This window comes from Ranitomeya imitator, chromosome 2 (assembly GCF_032444005.1).
Source record: "Ranitomeya imitator isolate aRanImi1 chromosome 2, aRanImi1.pri, whole genome shotgun sequence".
Classification (NCBI taxonomy): domain Eukaryota; kingdom Metazoa; phylum Chordata; class Amphibia; order Anura; family Dendrobatidae; genus Ranitomeya; species Ranitomeya imitator.
Genome location: NC_091283.1, coordinates 355,496,340 through 355,516,558, shown reverse-complemented (window position 1 = coordinate 355,516,558; position 20,219 = coordinate 355,496,340). Strand labels below are relative to the sequence as shown.

At 44.5% G+C, this 20,219-nt stretch overlaps 2 protein-coding genes across 2 annotated transcripts in view; both read left to right on the top strand.

The window, feature by feature from the left end:
- Positions 1-20,219, top strand: part of LOC138666566 (zinc finger protein 585A-like) — a 158,157-nt gene that overhangs the window by 64,857 nt on the left and 73,081 nt on the right. The window contains exon 7 of the mRNA XM_069754770.1: positions 19,453-19,463. Coding sequence (XP_069610871.1) covers positions 19,453-19,463 — 11 coding nt within the window. The remainder of the gene's footprint in view (positions 1-19,452; positions 19,464-20,219) is intronic.
- Positions 6,367-19,511, top strand: LOC138663801 (oocyte zinc finger protein XlCOF29-like). Its single transcript, XM_069750145.1, has 3 exons — positions 6,367-6,430; positions 18,925-19,076; positions 19,201-19,511. The coding sequence occupies exons 2-3, from the start codon at positions 18,996-18,998 to the stop codon at positions 19,414-19,416; spliced, it is 297 nt and encodes a 98-aa protein (XP_069606246.1). The 5' UTR covers positions 6,367-6,430; positions 18,925-18,995; the 3' UTR covers positions 19,417-19,511.

The window sequence follows — 20,219 nt, the reverse complement described above, 5'->3', positions numbered from 1 at the left end:
AAATCTCCTGATAGCTAGCTGCATTGACCCTGCCCTTGATGAAACACAGTGGACCAACACCAGCAGCTGACATGGCACCCCACACCATCACTGACTGTGGGTACTTGACACTGGACTTCAGGCATTTTGGCATTTCCTTCTCCCCAGTCTTCCTCCAGACTCTGGCACCTTGATTTCCGAATGACATGCAAAATTTGCTTTCATCAGAAAAAAGTACTTGGGACCACTTAGCAACAGTCCAGTGCTGTTTCTCTGTAGCTCAAAAGTGGCTTTACCTGGGGAATGCGGCACCTGTAGCCCATTTCCTGCACACGCCTGTGCACGGTGGCTCTGGATGTTTCCACACCAGACTCAGTCCACTGCTTCCTCAGGTTCCCCAAGGTCTGGAATCGGTCCTTCTCCACAATCTTCCTCAGGGTCCGGTCTCCTCTTCTCGTTGTACAGCGTTTTCTGCCACATTGTTTCGTTCCAACAGACTTACCATTGAGGTGCCTTGATACAGCACTCTGGGAACAGCCTATTTGTTGAGAAATTTCTTTCTGGGTCTTACCCTCTTGCTTGAGGGTGTCAATGATGGCCTTCTTGACATCTGTCAGGTCGCTAGTCTTACCCATGATGGGGGTTTTGAGTAATGAACCAGGCAGGGAGTTTATAAAAGCCTCAGGTATCTTTTGCATGTGTTTAGAGTTAATTAGTTGATTCAGAAGATTAGGGTAATAGGTCGTTTAGAGAACCTTTTCTTGATATGCTAATTTATTGAGACAGGTTTTTTGGGTTATCAGGAGTTGTATGCCAAAATCATCAGTATTAAAACAATAAAAGACCTGACAAATTTCAGTTGGTGGATAATGAATCTATAATATATGAAAGTTTAATTGTAATCATTACATTATGGTAAATAATGAAATTTAACACTATATGCTATTTTTTTGAGAAGGACCTGTAGTCACTTATTCCAGCAGGCCACAGGTATCATTAGAAATATTGGTCTTGTAGTAAATCTTCCTTTCCTCCATCCAGGGAAATATTAGTAATATATCCCATCTGGTTCATGGGGACGGGGACAACATGGGCCTGTGTGATTTCAAATGCTAGGACTGAATTTCATCCCCAGTCCGTACCTGCCCATAAGTGACCCCATTTTACAAACTAAACCTCTTAATGAAGTCATCTAGGGATGCAGTGATCATATTGATATCACACGTGTGTCACGTTGAGCACTTACATTGGGGTTTCCATCTAAATCTCTGAGTGACATGAATCAGAGAAAACCCCAGAGGGATCCAATTACTATAATGAGGCAGCAGAGTTACTATGGACTCAGTCTGGCCTCTGTTCAGCGATGTCCTTTTTTTCAAAAGTGAACAAAACTGTGGTGAATCACGCTTTTATGCACATTTTCTGCCTCCATCTGCCTTATTATAGGGAATCATCAGCCAGGAATTCCGTCTGAATCACGTATCTCAGAGATTTACATGGAAACCCTTGTGTAAGCCCTTAGTGCATAGCACAGGATAAATGTGAGCCGGGCCTTACTGTGATCTTTGGGAGGCAGAATGAACAAATCAACAGCAGGTGAAGAATTGGTTTTATTCATTTATTACTCCGTTCCTTGTATAAGATGACATTATTCTTCGGGTCGGTGCAATTACAGCGATACCAGATTTACAGTTGGTACGGAAAGTATCCAGACTCCTTTACATTTTTCACTCGGTATCATTGCAGCCATTTGGTAAATTAAAAAAAAAGTTCATTTTTTTCTTATTAATGTACACTCTGAACCCCATCTTAACAAAAAAAAACAGAAATGTAGAATTTTTAGCAAATTTATAAAAAAAAAAAAGTAAAACTGAAATATCACATGGTCATAAGTATTCAGACGCTTTGCTCAGTATTGAGTAGAAGCACCTTCTGAGCTAGTACAGCCATGAGTCTTCTTGGGAATGATGCAACAAGTTTTCCACACCTGGATTGGGGATCCTCTGACATTTTTCCTTGCAGATCCTCTCCAGTTCCGTCAGGTTGGATGGTGAACGTTGGTGGACAGCCATTTTCAGGTCTCTCCAGAGATGCTCAATTGGGTTTAGGTCAGGGCTCTGGCTGGGCCAGTCAAGAATGGTCACAGAGTTGTTCTGAAGCCACTCCTTTGTTATTTTAGCTGTGTGCTTAGGGCCAATGTCTCGTTGAAAGGTGAACCTTTGGCCATGTCTGAGGTCCAGAGCACTCTGGAAGAGGATAAGAGGATCCAGGATATCTCTGTACTTGGCGACATTCATTTTTCCTTCAATGGCAACCAGTCTTCCTGTCCCTGCAGCTGAAAAACACCCCCATAGCACCAAAAAGGTCTATCTTCATCTCATCAGACCAGAGAATCTTATTTCTCATAGTCTGGGAATCCTTCATATGTTTTTTTTTAGCAAACTCTATGCAGGCTTTTAAATGTCTTGTTCTGAGGAGAGGCTTCCGTCGGGCAACTCTGCCATAAAGGCCCGACTGGTGGAGGGCTGCAGTGATAGTTGACTTTGTAGAGCTTTCTCCCATCTCCCTACTGCATCTCTGGAGCTCAGCCACAGTGATCTTGGGGTTCTTCTTTACCTCTCTCACCAAGACTCTTCTCCCACGATTGCTCAGTTTGGCTGGATGGCCAGGTCTAGGAAGACTTTGGGTGGACCCAAACTTCTTCCATTTAAGGATTATGGAGGCCACTGTGCTCTTAGGAATCTTGAGTACTGCAGAAATTATTCTGTAACCTTGGCCAGGTCTGTGCCTTGCCACAATTCTGTCTCTGAGCTCCTTTTCCAGTTAATTTCACCTCATGATTCTCATTTGGTCTGACATGCACTGTGAGGGCTTATATAGACAGGTGTGTGCCTTTATAAATCAAGTCCTATCAGTTTAATTAAACACAGCTGGACTTCAGTGAAGGAGTAGAACCATCTCATGGAGGATCACAAGGAAATGGACAGCATGTGACTTAAATATGAGTATCTGAGCAAAGGGTCTGAATACTTATGACAGTGATATGTCAGTATTTCTTTAATACATTTGCAAAAATGTCTACATTTCTCTTTTTTTCAGCAAAGATGGGGTGCAGAGTGTACATTAATGAGAAAAAAATGAGCTTTTTTGTTTTACCAAATGACTGCAATGAAACAAGGCGTGAAAAATTTAAAGGGGTCTGAATACTTTCCATATCCACTGTATATTAGGTGTTTGTTTGGCAGCTGTCACACACTGAGGCTAAGTTCACACTTTGCGGATTCCACTGCGGATTTTTCCGCAGCAGAATTCCAAAATCCGCTGTGAAAACCCATCGCGGTTTTTACTGCGGATTTATCGCGGTTTTTACTGCGGTTTCTTCTGCGGATTTTCATCTGCAGTTTCCTATTGGAGCAGGTGAAAATCCGCAGAAAAGATGTGACATGCTGCGGAATGTTATCCGCAGCGTTTCCGCGCGTTTTTTTCCGCAGCATGTGCACAGCGTTTTTTGTTTCCCATAGGTTTACATTGTACTGTAAGCTCATGGGAAACTGCTGCGGACCCGCAGCGGTCAAATCCACTGCGGATCCACAGCAAAATCCACAGTGTGAACATAGCCTTAAAGATGCTTTTTATTGGAAAAACCAGTTGCATCCCTATATTTAAATATCTATAATTTTTCCATGTTGCCGCTGACAGAGTCATGTGACGGCTTGTTTTTTTTATGGGATAAGTTGATGTTTTTATTGGTACTATTTGCGCTCACATGACTTTTTTTGGTCGCTTTCTATTTCTGTTGAGGCAGAATGAAAGAAAACAGCATTTTAGGAATTGTTTTTTTCTCCTTTCTGTGTGTGGTATAACTGATAAGGCAGCTTTATTCTTCGGGTCAGTACGATTGCTGCGATACCACATTTATATAATTTCTTTATGTTTTGACGCTTATACACAAAAACTTTTACAAAAAAAAATTATTTGTGAATTGCTTTATTCTGAGAGCTATAACTTTTTTTTTATTTTTCTGCTGATGAAGCTGCATGGCAGCTCGTTTTTTAGAAGACAAGATATTTTCAGCGGTACAATGTTTATTTATATCTGTCTTTTTGATCAAGTTTATTTCCACTTTTTTCCAACTGTATGATGATAAAGCAGTTTGCTTTTTTTTTTTTTTACGGCGTTGAGTGGGTTAATTAGTGTGACGAGTTCTTTCAGACTCGGCAATGTCAAACGTTTACATTTTTGTTCATTTAATTTTTTTACATAAAAATGTGTATTAGTGTAATATTTATTATTATTGTTATGTTGTAAATTTTTATATATATAAAAAATTAAGGGCGTGCGCTAGCGATGCGTCCTCCATAGGGCTTAATGGTGGCGTTAACGGACTGCGTTACAACGCATTATGTCGCTGGGTAACGTAGTCCGTCTAACGGATGCCAAAAACTTAATGTGAACCTGGCCTAAAGGTACCTTCACACATGACGATATCGTTAACGATATCGTTGCTTTTTGTGACGTAGCAACGATATCGTTAAGGAAATCGTTCTGTGTGACAGCGACCAACGATCAGGCCCCTGCTGGGAGATCGTTGGTCGCTGAGGAAAGTCCAGAACTTTATTTCGTCGCTGGACTCCCTGCAGACATCGCTGGATCGGCGTGTGACACCGATTCAGCGATGTCTTCACTGGTAACCAGGGTAAACATCGGGTTACTAAGCGCAGGGCCGCGCTTAGTAACCCGATGTTTACCCTGGTTACCAGCGTAAAAGTAAAAAAAACAAACACTACATACTTACCTAACGCTGTCTGTCCCCGGCGCTGTGCTTCTCTGCTCTCCTCCTGCACTGGCTGTGAGCGTCGGTCAGCCGGAAAGCAGAGCGGTGACGTCACTGCTCTGCTTTCCGGCCGCTGTGCTCACAGCCAGTGCAGGAGTGCAGAGAAGCAGTAACCATTGGGTCATATGGGCGGAACTTTCGGGTGTTTGATTCACCCTTTCCTTACCCGCTGGCTGGCCGAAATATTGGATTGAAGATCATTCTCTGTCCTCCGTAGTACACGCCTGCGCAAGGCAAGATTACCTTGCGCAGGCGTGTACTACGGAGGACAGAGAATGAACTTCAATCCAATATTGCGGCCAGCATGCAGCCAGCGGGTAAGGAAAGGGTGAATCAAACACCCGAAAACTCCACCCATATGACCCAAAACCGGTCCCGCCAAATTCAGGTGACAGGTTCCCTTTAACCCTGTCCTAGCTACTTGCAGCCCCACTGGGTATCATACCTTTATCACATACATGAATATCACATGTAATTAACCCTTGAGTGTCAGAGAGCAATCCATCAGTTCCCACCACCGTTACAAGAGAGACGGACACCCGGAACCGAGTCCGTGTAATAGACCGGCGAGAAACTTGTACCAAGATGCCTCAAATCTGAAGAGAGAGCACTGGACCCCCGGGTGTCTGAGGAGAAGTTACTATGCAGCGTCTGCGCTCCATATATCAGTGTACAGGAGCCGCACAGTTCACACTGTATTCACTGAGGCTCCGCTCCGTACACCTCACACACAAACCGCTCTGCTCCGTACTCCTCGTACACACGCGGCTCCGCTCCGTACACCTCACACACAAACCGCTCTGCTCCGTACTCCTCGTACACACGCGGCTCCGCTCCGTACATCTCGTACACACACAGCTCTGCTCTGTACACCTTGTACACACACTGCTCCGCTCCGTACACCTCGTACACGCACATCTCCACTCCGTATACCCCGTACACACACTGCTTTGCTCCGTACACCTTGTACACACACTGCTCTGCTCCGTACACCTCGTACACACCCGGCTCCGCTCCATACACCTCGTACACACACGGCTCTGCTCCGTACACCTCGTACACACACTGCTCCGCTCCGTACACCTCGTACACACCCGGCTCCGCTCTGTACACCCCGTACACACACGGCTCCGCTCCGTACACCTCATACACACACGGCTCTGCTCCGTACCTCGTACACACACTGCTCTGCTCCGTACACCTCGTACACACACGGCTCCGCTCTGTACACCTCGTACACACACGGCTCCGCTCTGTACACCTCGTACACACACGGCTCCGCTCTGTACACCTCGTACACACACGGCTCCGCTCTGTACACCTCATACACACACGGCTCTGCTCCATAGACGTACACACACGGCTCCGCTCCATACACCTCGTACACACACGGCTCTGCTCCGTACACCTCGTACACACACACGGCTCTGCTACATCCACCCTGTAAACCCCTCCTGACTCCACACATAAACTTCCCCTCATCCAGCACCATGACAATGCTGCATACACTGAGGCCCCTGATCATGTGACCCCTGACTCCTCCCCTCCTGTGACCTCATCACAGGTCCTGTGCGCACAGAACAGCCATATATGTGGTGTGCGGCTCTGCAGGTGGAGGTAGGTGCTGGAGACTCCCCATTACGGGTCGGGGGTCGGGGGCAGTAATCTTTCGGGATCACCTTCTGAGGGGAAGCCCAAAGGACATGATAAGTTTCTTGACTGGACTGCTAATGCTTTGCCCTCATTATTCTTAATAACTATACTTTAACCATTTACCTCCCAGCGAGGAGTGATTTCACTGTTATTTTAAATTGTTACATTTGGTTAACCCTTGCTCTGCCTTCTGTCTGTCACTGCATCCCACAACCTGCTTGCACTGTAACAGATGGACTATATCATTCTCTCACAGCCAAATGTAAAGACAGCAGTGAACTATCTGTGACATAAAAATGTCCATTACTGCCTGAGATGATCATTGACGGGATAGTGTCAGAAATGGGGTCACCTTTGGGGTCTTCTGCTGGTCACACACCTCGGGGGCTCTGCAGTTGGCCCCCACAATCTACTGACAGATTACTGCTCTAAAGGCCAAGTAGTGACTCTTCCCATCCGAGCCCGGCCATGTGCAGCAACTTCTGACTTCAGATTTTGGAAGAAATTCCTTTAGGCCATGTTCACACAGTGCGTTTTTTACTGCGGAACCGCAGCGGTATTGCCGCTGCGGTTCCGCAGCAGTTTTCCATGCAGGGTACATAACAATGTAACCCTATGGAAAACAGTCACTGCTGTGCACATGGTCCGTAATTTCGTTTAAAAAGCCGCGCAGAATAGCTGCGGCAAAAAAGAAGGAGCATGTCACTTCTTTTTCCTGAACCGCAGCGGTTCTGCACCCATAGACCTCCATTGTGAGGTCAAAATCGCAGTAAAACCCGCAGATCAAAAATATATCTGCGGGTTTTACTGCGATTTGATGTGCAGAACCGCTGCAGCAGGAAGTGCGGGGGAGCGGGCGGAAGTGCGTGGGCGGAGTGTGGCTGCCCCCCCGTGCTCCGATCCCGCCCCCCCGTGCTCCGATGCCCCCCCCCCAGTGCTCCGATGCCCCCCCCGTGCCCTAATCTCCCCCCCTTATACTTACCCGGTGTCCGTCTGGCCGTCTTCTCCCTGGGCGCCGCCATCTTGCAAAATGGCGGGCGCATGCGCAGTGCGCCCGCCGAATCTGCCGGCCGGCAGATTCGCTCCAAAGTGCATTTTGATCACTGAGATATAACCTATCTCAGTGATCAAAATAAAAAAATAGTAAATGACACCCCCCCTACTTTGTCACCCCCATTGGTAGGGACAATAAAAAAATTAAGAATTTTTTTTTTTTTTTTTCACTAAGGTTAGAATAGGGGTAGGGGTAGGGTTAGGGGTAGGGTTAGGGTATTTTCAGCCATTTTAGCCCTAAAAAGCTTCCTAGGAAACACACAGTCTCTGCATAGAAAACTGCATAAAAAAAGGATAAAAAAACGCATCAAAAAAGGACAAAAAAAGGACCAAAAAAAGGACCTGCGTTTTCTGCCAAGAGCTGCAGTTTTTTAAAAAAACTGTCCTGAAAAAAAAAGGATGGAAATCCTGAACGTGTGAACATACCCTTACAAATTGTGGGGTCCGTTTTTACTAGTTGTGAAATTTAAGAATTTGGGCCTTAAACTAGTGGGAAAAAAACATAATTGTTAAGTTCCACATCCCAGAGTTGCAAAATGTGTATGAAGCAATTGTGGGTTCAAAATGCCCCTCACACCCCGAGATGAATTACTAGAGGAATGTTGTTTCTGGAATGGGGTCACTTTGGGGGGTTTCTCCTGTTCTGGCATCTGCCCATTATTTCAGCCAAATTTGCTCTCCAAAAACCAAACCGTGATTGCTCCCTACCGAACCATACTGTGCACAAACAATAGTTTCTGGCCACATATTGGGCATTGTCTCCTGGGGAAATTGTGGTCTCCAATATCTCCTGCTGCTCTTGTGAAAATGAAAAAATTGTGACTAAAATAACATGTTGATGTGAAAAAAAATGTAACTTTTTATTTTTATATCCCAACGTTCTAAACTACCGTATTTTACTCCAACTTCTTGACTTGCTTGTGCCATTCTGAGGAGTTTTGAGCAGAAATGTTCAGCGAATATCACAAAGAATGAAACGTGACATCAATAAGTTGCTAATGATCGATCAGGCCCATAGTTTTCCATTTCACTTCCATTAATGGCTGTGAAGGGTTCAAAGACTTCCTGAATGCAGACTATGATGTATGCAGTTTTAAAATTTTTGTAAAATTTGCGGTTTCCTCATATATGGGCTAATCAAAGTCATTTAAAAAGTGAAAAATCGCACATCAGTGACCCCGTCACGTGATCACCGGTGTGTTGGCATGACAACCTGGAGACCTCTATAGTTGTCAGTGCCGGTTTGCTGTGAGCGCCACCCAGTGGTCGGCGCCCATAGCAAATGAGTAAATCTGCTATATAGAGGCAAACTGACCATCACCTCTATGTAGCAGAGCCGATCAGTTTGTGGCAGCTTCTAGTCTCCTATGGAGACTATTGAAGCATGCCAAAAAGTTTTTAAAATATAAAAGTTCAAATAACCCCCCTTTCGCCCCATTCAAAATAAAACAAAAAATCAAACCTACACATAAGTGGTATCGCCGCGTTCAGAATCGCCCAATCAATTAAAAAAAAAAGGGTTAACCTGATCACTAAACGGCATAGCAAGAAAAAAGTCATAACGCCAAAATTACTTTTTTGTTGGTCGCAGCCACATTGTATTAAATTGCATTAACAGGCGATCAAAAGAACATATCTGTTCCAAAATGGTATCATTAAAAACGCCAGCTCGGCACGTATCTGTATTCACTATAGTAAAATGTATATAATTTTTAATGTTTTTTATATATACTGTACATCCAATAAGTCGCATGTTCCATGTGAATATGGGAGTCTCTAACATGTATGTACCACTTTACAGCCAGTTAATGATGAATGAATGATTTTTATTATTATTATTATTACATTATCTGCACATGATTATTTACTTTTGATATTCACCTACAGTATACTGACTTTTGTGTGGATCTCACATTTATATAATGCTGCACATGGCCCCATAAGATGCTACAAACAGATATTTGCCCCATATAATGCTGCACATGGCCCCATAAGATGCTCCATACAGATAACTGCCCCATATCATGCTGCACATGGCCACATAAGATGCCCCATACATATATTTGCCCCCATATCATGCTGCACATGGCCCCATACAGATGCCCCATACAGATATTTGCCCCCATATCATGCCTCACATGGCCACATAAGATGCCCCATACAGATATTTGCCCCCATATCATGCTGCACATGGCCCCATACAGATGCCCCATACAGATATTTGCCCCCATATCATGCTGCACATGGCCACATAAGATGCCCCATACAGATATTTGCCCCCCATATCATGCTGCACATGGCCACATAAGATGCTCCATACAGATATTTGCCCCATATGCTGTTGCTGCGAATAAAAAAATTACATACTCACCTCTCCGGCCCCCGGCACTTGCTATACTCACCTTTCCCGTTCCACCGCTGACCGCTGCTGTGTCTTCCCATCCTCTGCACCGACGTTCAGGAAGAGGGCGGTGCGCACTAATCACGTCACCGCGCCCTCTGACCTGAGCGTCACTGCAGAAGACAGAGCGGCACCGCCGGTGTCATGAGGAGCAGGTGAGTATCGCGCACTGCCCCCATCATACTTACCTGTTCCTGGCGCCGTCGCTGCAGGTCTGTTCGCCGGCACCGCATTTTCTTCCTGTAGTGAGCGGTCACCGTACCGCTCATTACAGTAATGAATATGCGGCTCCACCTCTATGGGAGGAGGAGCCCCATATTCATTACTGTAATGAGCGATACCATGTGACCGCTCACTACAGGAAGAAAATGCGGCGCTGGAAGAAGCATGGTCGTGCAGGGACCGCGCCAGGAGTAGGTAAGTATAATTAGACAGCTCCCCCTCCCCTGCCGACCCCTGGGTATGACTCGAGTATAAGCCGAGAGGGGGACTTTCAGCCCCCAAAAATGGACTGAAAATCTCGGCTTATACTCTAGTATATATGGTAGTTGTGTGTCATATTTATAGGTTGATAATAGTACTAAGGAGGGTTTAATTGGCCATGACAGAGTCAGTTTTAGTGTCAACAGCTGAAGAGTTGAGCAGGAAGTTTGCTCATCAAATTACAACCCCTGGGTCTGGTTCTCATTGTAAGGCCGGGGACACACACAACGTATAAAAAAACGGTCCGTTTTTGACGGACGAGAATCGCACAAATTTTTACAAAACAGTGATCCGAGTGCAGTTCGAGGATGCGATTTCCTCGCATCAAATGATCCGTTTGACATCCGTGTGACATCCGTATGGCATCCTTATGGCGAGATTTTCTCGCAGGCTTGCAAAATGGACATATAACGGTTTTTCCACCTGAAAAAATTTAAATCATCACCAAGAACATTATTTAATGGCCCTAAACACAGGTGCCACCCACCAATCTATGCAGTAGAGTCCCTGCTTGTGTTGATGCACTTCGGATTGATGAGCAACATGTCTGATCGACTGACTTTCAACACCACAGAGCGTGTGCTTTTCAACTGGGTACTTTCCCAACGTTTTGGCCAGCCATACCCAGTTATTGTAGATCCGAGGAGGCGGAGACGGATGTGGGTACATCCACTTATCAAACAACGTATCACTAAAGGCCATTTCAGCCGTCTGTATGCTGCTCTGAGGACTAATCCGGACAAGTTCTTCAACTATTGTCGGATGAGGATTCAAACCTTTGACATTTTGTTGGAGATTTTGCGTCCAGGGATCACGAAGAAGGACACCAGGATGCGCAAATCTATTTCAGCTGAGGAGCGCCTTATCCTTACCTTGCGGTATGCCTTAATACTAATTGACCCAATCTGTTACACATTTTTTTGTCGATACCCCTTATTCAAATTAGATACTTAAATGGTTAAGTAACTTCAACATAATTTGTCCTTCTTTTCTTAATTTAAATTTTTGAAAAGCTCAAAGCCATAGCATCTCATTTTTTTTTTTTGTTAAAAAAGGGTTTTCTTGCCCCATATCACCCTGTATTGTTAATTTTATCTTTGAAAACAATATTCTTTTGTCTTTTAGCTTCCTTGCCACTGGCCTATCATATGCGGCCCTGCATTTAGAGTTTTTATTGGGCAAATCTACAATTTCTGGGATTGTGCGGGATACATGCACGGAAATCTGGAGAAGACTCCATCAAGAGGTGATGCCTGAACCAAAAATTGCAGACTGGTTACGTATTGCTCAAGGATTTCAGGACACATGCCAGTTTCCGCACTGTATTGGGGCTCTTGACGGAAAGCACATCCGTGTGCGTAAGCCGCCAGGTTCAGGGACCCAATTCTATAATTATAAACAGTTTTTCTCTGTAGTGCTGTTGGCCCTAGTCGACAGCAACTACAGGTTTATAATTGTAGATATTGGGGCCTATGGGAGAACTGGAGACTCTAGAGTCTTCAGTTCTTCCATTATGGGTCGGCGGCTGCGCAACAATGAATTGGATCTCCCACCCCCAAGTCACATACCAGGTGCTAATTTGGATGCGGTGCCTTACATGATGGTAGCAGATGAGGCCTTTCAATTATCAAGGAACGTCATGAGACCCTATCCACGGAGAGGCCTGGACTACCGGCGCAGAATCTTTAATTTGCGTCTTTCCCGTGCCCGCCGTCTTGTCGAGTGTTCATTCGGCATTCTCAGTGCAAAATGGCGGGTCCTTCAGTCTGCAATCCAACTGAGTGAAGGCAATGTAAATGGCGTGATTAAAGCATGTGTTGTTCTTCACAACTTTACAAGAGACCATGATTGCCCATCATCTGCTGCCGATGACATTGATTATGCAAATACTGTCTTGACAACTACACGTGTTCGTCCTTCACGTCGTCAGCCCTCTGACCTAAAAGTTTGTGATGTTTTAACCAATTTTTTTGTGTCACCAGAGGGATCTACGGTTTGGCAAGACAATGCTGTTTTGCCTTAATTTTGTTTTAGATTCTAAGGTAATAAATCACATAATTTGCTTCAGAAATTGGTGTAATATGTATCTGATGATGAAGAGATGTAAGTGTGTAAAGTTGACAAATCATGTATGTAGCTGGACCAATACATAAGACTCTGTTTTCAGAACAAATTTTTACTGCTCTGCGCATATATATATATGTTTTCAAAAAACATATTTCAATTTTCATATGTAATTTAACCAAAACAAACAACACAGCTTTACATGCCATGGTCACAAAAAACTAAGGCCAACAAAAAGCCAAAATGACAGGCAAAATATAACATCCAAAACATTACAGGTTATGGTAGGTTGGGGGTGGTGATGGCGGGTGTCCAGCATGTGCGGAACTTGGCCTGGGTGGTTGACCAACCACTCTGTCTACCTGTGTTATTGCAGATAGAAATTGCGGGTGTTGCTGCAAGCTGCGATCATGTGTATGACCTAACACTTGATGTGGAGGGTAGAAGGGCATCAAGTCCTGGCTACTGGCTTGACCCATTTGTTCAGAACCCCCAATATGGCCATGTCGAGCAGACACATGTTGGGACCAGCCTCCAAACATGTGTCTGTTCAAGTGGTCAGATTGGGGATGTGCTGCAAAATCATAAATACCCCTGTTTTGGCCTTGTTGTGTGGTTTGTGCAGGTTGTTGTTGGGGAGCTATAGGTTGCGGGGGTGGTGCTGACACAGTTTGTGATTGGTCCTGTGGAAGGTCTTGCACCGCCAGAAGGTTGGTAGATGACATTTGCCACCGTTCCAGATAATTAAAGATATTAGTCGGGTTGTTTGGGGGTGTTGCCGCATCTAGCAAAATTTGGATGCAACCTCTGGTCCGCAGCCTGAGCGAGCAGGGAATGGGCCGTAAATAGCGGGCAAGACTGCGGAAGTAAGCTTCCTCCCCATCATCATTGGCAGCTCGGGACAAATAGTCCAACACCCCGGTATCAACTTGCCTCCTGGTGCCAATGTTCAAAGCCACCCTTCTGCGACGACCACGGTTTGGTCTGGTAGTAGGCTGTGGTGATGTATCCAGAGCCAATGTTGGACTGCTGCTCTGGCCTCCTTCATCAACCTCAGGATTTGCCTCCTGTGGAGCGGTAGACGCTGCTGCTGGTTGTAGTGGTGGTGGAGGGTGGTTGCTGCCTGTTGCTTGCCCAGATGGTCCAGCCAATTCTGCATCTTCAGCAACAGGGTCAATCAGCAACTCTGAGTCAGATCCAGTCTCTCTTTCAGTCAGATTTGACTCTGTTCTGTATTTCACAAAACATTATTTATATTAAAAAATACATACATATTCACATCATAAAATGTGTTAAATATTTGTAGACATGCATGCACTTACGGTCGTAGCTCCATCACCGGGGCAAGAAAATTTAGACGGTCATAATAAAGGTATTCCTTTTTTTGGGGGCTGCATCACCACTCCGACCAGAAAGTTGTCGTTCACGGCGGTATTGGTCCCGGCAACTCCGCCAGCGTCTATTTACATCATTGACTGCAAATATACAAAATATTTGAGATAAATATCACACACAAACAGTTACAGGCTTTGCAAAAACACATGGGCCCAGGAGGCTAGGGGGACATAAAATTCCTTTGGCCCTATATTAACGGACTATAGCTAAAATAATTTAAAGCCATATTTGTGTCTCTTGGGAATGTTTTTGCATCTTCAACCAAGAGCATGGATGATTTACTCACATCATAAGCAAAACACATATGATGCTTTCAGGCTTATTTTTTTTTCCGGGGGAAAAAAAAAAAAAAACATCATTTTTTTGAAGAATGGTACTTACATATTTCTTGCTGAACCTCTTGAGGTCGCTCCTCAAAATCGGGGAACATGTGGCGACATATTGCCCTCCATGCTGCGTCTTTACGTGCACGGTCCGCATAATGTGCGTCGCGTTGGTCCCATAATTCGGGCCTATCATGGACCAGAGCAATGAGCATCTCCACATTAATATGCCTGGCCATGCTGCTACAACAGAACACTCCGTGGAGGCGTGCTTCCTGGTTTGCAATCCAGCGTGGGCTAGAAATTAGCATGCCAAAGCTTCCTGATAATGGATGATTCAATTTCCTGTCACCTGGAGAAGTCTTCCATATTTCTCGCAATACACACGCATGGTCCGTATGTAATCCGATGTTTACTCGCACTCATAGACTTTCATTGGCGATTCTCGCCCGAGATACGCTGACAATCGCAGCATGCTGCGATTTCACTCGGATCCTGAATACGGCCGAGAAAATATCGGATGATGGGAGCTGCCCCATAGATTAACATTGGGGCGAGTGCTATGCGATTTTTTTTTTTTTTTTTCTTCTTGCGCACTGCACTCGTCCGTATTACGGTCTAGTGTGACCCCGGCCTAAGATGGGGTCCTGTTTGTCTCACACATGGTCTGTGTGTGGAGGTATGCAGAACTACAGAATTGTGTGTTCTCGATTAAAGGACTGAACAGCTGGACTCTAACTCAAGCTGTCAAAGCCACACTATTGTATGGACTTCTTACTTCCACTTTGTGCCGGTTAAGACATGCATTTTAAGTTTTCTTGTGATGTGGAGTTAAATAAATAAATCAGTCAGACTTTTAAATAGAAACAGTTCTTGTGATCACTCATCCTGCACTCAAATGAATAGCATTGTTGCATTTGATGTTGAAGTGAGAAGATGTGACTGCTACAGAAGTACTGCATGTCTTGGATGAAAGCAGCTATAAACCAGGAAGCAATGTTTGACAGCATGGAGGACCCGATTAAACTCTGGGTGCAAGCCCAGCAATAACAGCAGCAACAACAGCTTGCGCAACAGACAAATAAGCTGTTATGCAACAGTTCTAGCAGCAGCATTTTTAACTACTCATAGATGCGGTTCGTGGCAAGGCAGCAGCTCTGACTCCAAGGTCAGCTGCTGATTTCTTTGTCTGGAAGGCAGTGAGGAGAGCCTTGAAGTAAATGACCCCGAGTGATGATATTGAGGCCTTTTTTAACCATTTTTTTAAAGGATCGCTGATAGGGAGGAACTCCTGCCAGAACAGTGGGCCAAAGTCCTTGAGCAAACTTCATGGGGGAGCCACAAAAGGCCTACTATGATTCAGAATTGCAGGATGCCAAAGAATATGCAAAATAGAAAACGGAGAGGGTGACAATGACTGTCAGGGAACATTGGGTACACCATTGGGCATATCACCGGCACAAACCCCCTCTTTCTTAAATGTTTGGTCTACTGCACCTCGTCCAAAAATGGTTGCAGACGGAGTCCTCTACCCCAGCACAGATGGTAGAGTGAGTTGTAATGGACTGGTTCATACACCCCCTAACAAGACATCATACTCACCCTCCGTCGCTGCATCTCCGCTGTCCCGGTGCCAGCAGCTCTCCTCTCCTGTGTTGAGCGGTCACATGGTACCGCTCATTAAGGTAATGAATATGGATGCGTCTCCACAATGCATACCCAGCTTATACTCGAGACAATAATCTTACCCAGTTTTCCATGGCAAAAGTAGGTGCCTCAGCTTGTACTCGGGTCGGCTTATACTCGAGTATATATGGTAGTTTGGTGACCCTTGTGAGGCCAACACTCCCTCTCCAACTGATTCCTGGGAGGAAGATGGAGGTCTTTTGCATTCACGGAGATGAAGACTATCCGGTGGCCAGAGTGGTCATAGAGACGGCCAAAGGTCCTGGTAGTCCCCAACTTTAAGAAGGAATTTGTACTCCAGATAGATATCTCAGAATTTTGATTTGTAGCTGCCCTTTCTCAGGAGAAACATGGAGAAGAGCATCCTGTTCTCTACCTAGTAAACTGTTGTGGAAACAGAAACACATGGGCTACTTGCACAGTGAACAAGTCTGTAGGAACATGTTCACACACCACATAGAAACTTGAAAACACAAAAGGGCACAGTAAAACCAAAAACACTCTGTTGCAAAATAATCACAGTAATCAGCAAGTGCTAGTAAAAAGATGTAAAAACAGGGTATTTGGTTGATAACTTTTCTGCAAAAAATGTATACTGAGCTGCTCCACCAAATGTCAAGGTATACCCATATAGAGCAGTCCTAACTGATGTATGCAATCCCTATCTGATGTATTTAACAGTAAACTGTTCGCACGTGACAAAATTTATTCCTTCATAGAAAGGAATGCTTGGCGATAAAGAGGGATGAGGACACATTGCGATACGATCTGTTGGGGTGAAATTTTTAATTCGTGTCAGACCATGCCCGACTCAAATGGATGAGGTAGAAAAATGGTAAAAATTCTTACCTACTGGTGTCTAGCCTTGCAGGATTTCCGTTTCCATGTGGAACATAGAACCCGGAAATTATATGCTAAAGTCGTCTGGGTACCGCTCATTATAGTAATGAATATGGACGCGACTCCACTCCCATAGGGGTGGAGCCGCATATTCATTACTGTAACAAGCGGTACCGGTGATCGCTCAACGCTGGAAGAAGCTGTCAGCCCCCGGAGAACCAGGGATGTGCAGGGACCGCGCCAGGAGCAGGTGAGTATAACGGGGCATTGCACAATATTCACCTGCCCTCATTCCACCGCCGGGCTCCTTCTTCCGCGTCCTGTAGTGAATTCCGTTCTGGAGCTCCCTCCTGTGGTTGCTAATGGTATTTTTGTGAGTTCTGCCCTTGGGCTCCCTCTGGTGGTTTCGAGTGGAACTGCTGCTTCTATAGGTAGCTGTAGCAGCTGCCTTCACTAATCGCCTTGCCTGGGTTTGTTATTTAAACCTGCTCTGGGCTTTAGTTCATGCCTGCTGTCAATGTTCTTGGTTGGATTTTGTTCCCTCCTTGGATTTCTCTTATGGCCAGTCCTTGTCTGCAAAAGATAAGTTTTTGCTAGTTTTTGTTTGTCCATTTGTTTGGACACTATTGCTTTGCATATATGTCTTTTTGTCCAGCTTGTCACTATGTCTTATTCAGGCTAGCTGGAAGCTCTGGGAAAGCAGATTTGCCCCTCCACACCGTGAGTCGGTGTGGAGTTCATTTTTGTAAACTCTGCGTGGATTTTGTAGTTTTTTTATACTGACCGCACAGTATCCTTTTCTCTCTGTCTATCAAGTTTAGTATTGGCCTCCTTTGCTGAATTCTGATTTCATTTCTTTGTACGTCATTTCCCTCTCCTTTCACAGTCAATATTTGTGGGGGGCTGTCTTTCCTTTTGGGGGTTTCTCTGAGGCAAGATAGCTTTCTATTTCCTTCTTTAGGGGTAGTTATTTCTTAGGCTGTGAAGAGGTGTCTAGGGAGAGTCGGGAACATCCCACGGCTATTTCTAGTGTTGTTGTTAGGATTAGGGACTGCGGTCAGTAGAGATACCACCTTCTCAGAGCTCGTCCCATGTTGCGTTTTAGCCACCAGGTCATATCAGTGTGGCCTCTTAACCACCAGGTCATAACAGCGTCCTCTATCTGTGACGTTCAGGTTAGAGGGCGCGATGACGTGTTAGTGTGCGTGCAGCCCTCTGCCTGAATAGTCACTGCAGAGGATGCTGAGGAGCAGCAGGCAGTGACGAGAGGTGAGTATGTCATTTTTTTTTTTTTTTTAATTGCAGCAGCAGCAGATTTACTATACAGTTAATAATATCAGCATAAACTGCATTTTATGGGGCCATAATCTACTTTTAGGTAGCATTATATGGGGCAAATTTCTTTTGGGGCAATAATCAACTTTTATGCAGCATTATATGGGGCAAATTTCCTACGAAGCATCTCATGGGGCCATAATAAACATTTGTGCAGCATTATATGGGGCAAATGTCTCTATGGAGCATCTTATGGGGCCATTATTAACCTTTGTGCAGCATTATATGGGGCATATTTTAATATGGAGCATCTTATGGGGCCCATCATGAACTGTATGAAGCATCTTGTGGGGCCCATCATGAACTATATGGAGCATTATATGGGGCTACTGATTCAATATGAATATTCAAAAACACTTAACCTACTGATATCTCAATTAATTTTACTTTTATTGGTACCTATTTTTATTTTTGAAATTTACCGGTAGCTGCTGCATTTTCCACCCTAGGCTTATACACGAGTCATTAAGTTTTTCCAGTTTTTTGTATCAAAATTAGGGGTCTCAGCTTATACTCGGGTTGGCATATACTCAAGTATATATGGGTAAATGTTTTATCAGTAGAATTCAGGGGAAAAAAGGGAATGTAGAAAAAAGTAAAGATAGTAACACATTGATGATTCCACACTACTTTGTGCCACCACTGCATGAGTCCTCCACCAGTCTCTATATTTCCTGGTCAGTCCCAACAAACTTGAGATACCTATGGCCAATTAGTTGCTGAAGCAATGGCCATCATAGCCAGTGATTGGGAACATGGAGGAGATGACTTAGCATACAAATTATATCTCATCATATGTTTCTACTTATCTCCAGTAATTGTATAATTGCATGGGATTCTTTATGATATCATATCGGTGTCATCTTCTTCACATCAAGGTCTCTACGATATCGGATCCTCTCAGTGAAGATATTCTATATTTAGACAATTTTTCTGATTAAACCCATCAATGTTGGATACGGAGAAGAACAAAATGGTGGAGAGGCTATTACAACTTAATCTAGAGATTCTCTTCCGACTTACTAGAGAGGTGAGAGATTCGGATCACATTACATCATTCTTATCTACGGGAATAACCGATGGTCAGAACTGGAGAGGTGAGGACTCTGGAAGTGTCTGTGGTGAGATTTACTAATGTTTCTCTCCATAACCAGGATTACACAGTAGTGAAGAAGACCTCTAGTGAGCGCTGTCAGGCCCCTGTGTGTGAAAGATGGAGAAGACCCCTGAGTCCAATTACGGGGCCTCTCCCTCACCCCCTGATATATGAGGACATCAATGACCAGAAAATCCTAGAACTCATCTACAAGATGATTGAGCTGCTGACTGGAGAGGTGACACTGCTGGGACATTGTACATTAACGCTATGAAGGGATGAGGGGGATGACTATCATTCTATGTTTCAGGTTTTTATAAGGTGTCAGGATGTCGCAGTCTATTTCTCCATGGAGGAGTGGGAGTATTTAGAAGGACACAAAGATCTGTACAAGGACATCATGATGGAGGTTCCCCAGCCCTTCACATCACCAGGTGAAAAACAGGACTAAATACACACGGTCTTTATTTATTTGTCTGTAACAAATTAGCTCAGTCTGTGTATGTGTTTCTTCCAGTTCTACCCTGTAAGATGACAACACCAGCGAGATGTCCCAGTCCTCTTCTTCCACAGGACTGCATACAAAAAAATCCTGATGTTCCTCATGATCATCAGGTAAATGCAGAAAAGGTGTCATGAGATCTCCACCTCTATGTTGTGTTCACTCTTGTTTTATCCATCAGTATTATATGTTTTAGGGCTCCTTTCCACTTGTGTGAGAAAAAAAACGGTCCGATTTACGGACCGAAAAAACTGATGTAACGTGTGCGATTGTCATGCGAGTGTAATGCGATTTTTTTTTTTTTTTTAATCGCATCATCCGTTTTTACATCCGTATGCAATCCGTTTTTTTTCTCTGCAACTATTTTTATACAGTAATTTACAGGACTATTTACAGTGTTCTGTGCCACAGAATGGTAAGGTATCCGTAAAAAACGGATGGAATACGGATGGTCCGTATTCCATGCGTTTTTTTTCTCGCACCCATTGACTTGCATTGGCGAGTCTCGTCCGAGAATCTCAGCAATACGCAGCATGCTGCGATTTTTTTTCTCAGCCGACACAGATTTTTCTCAG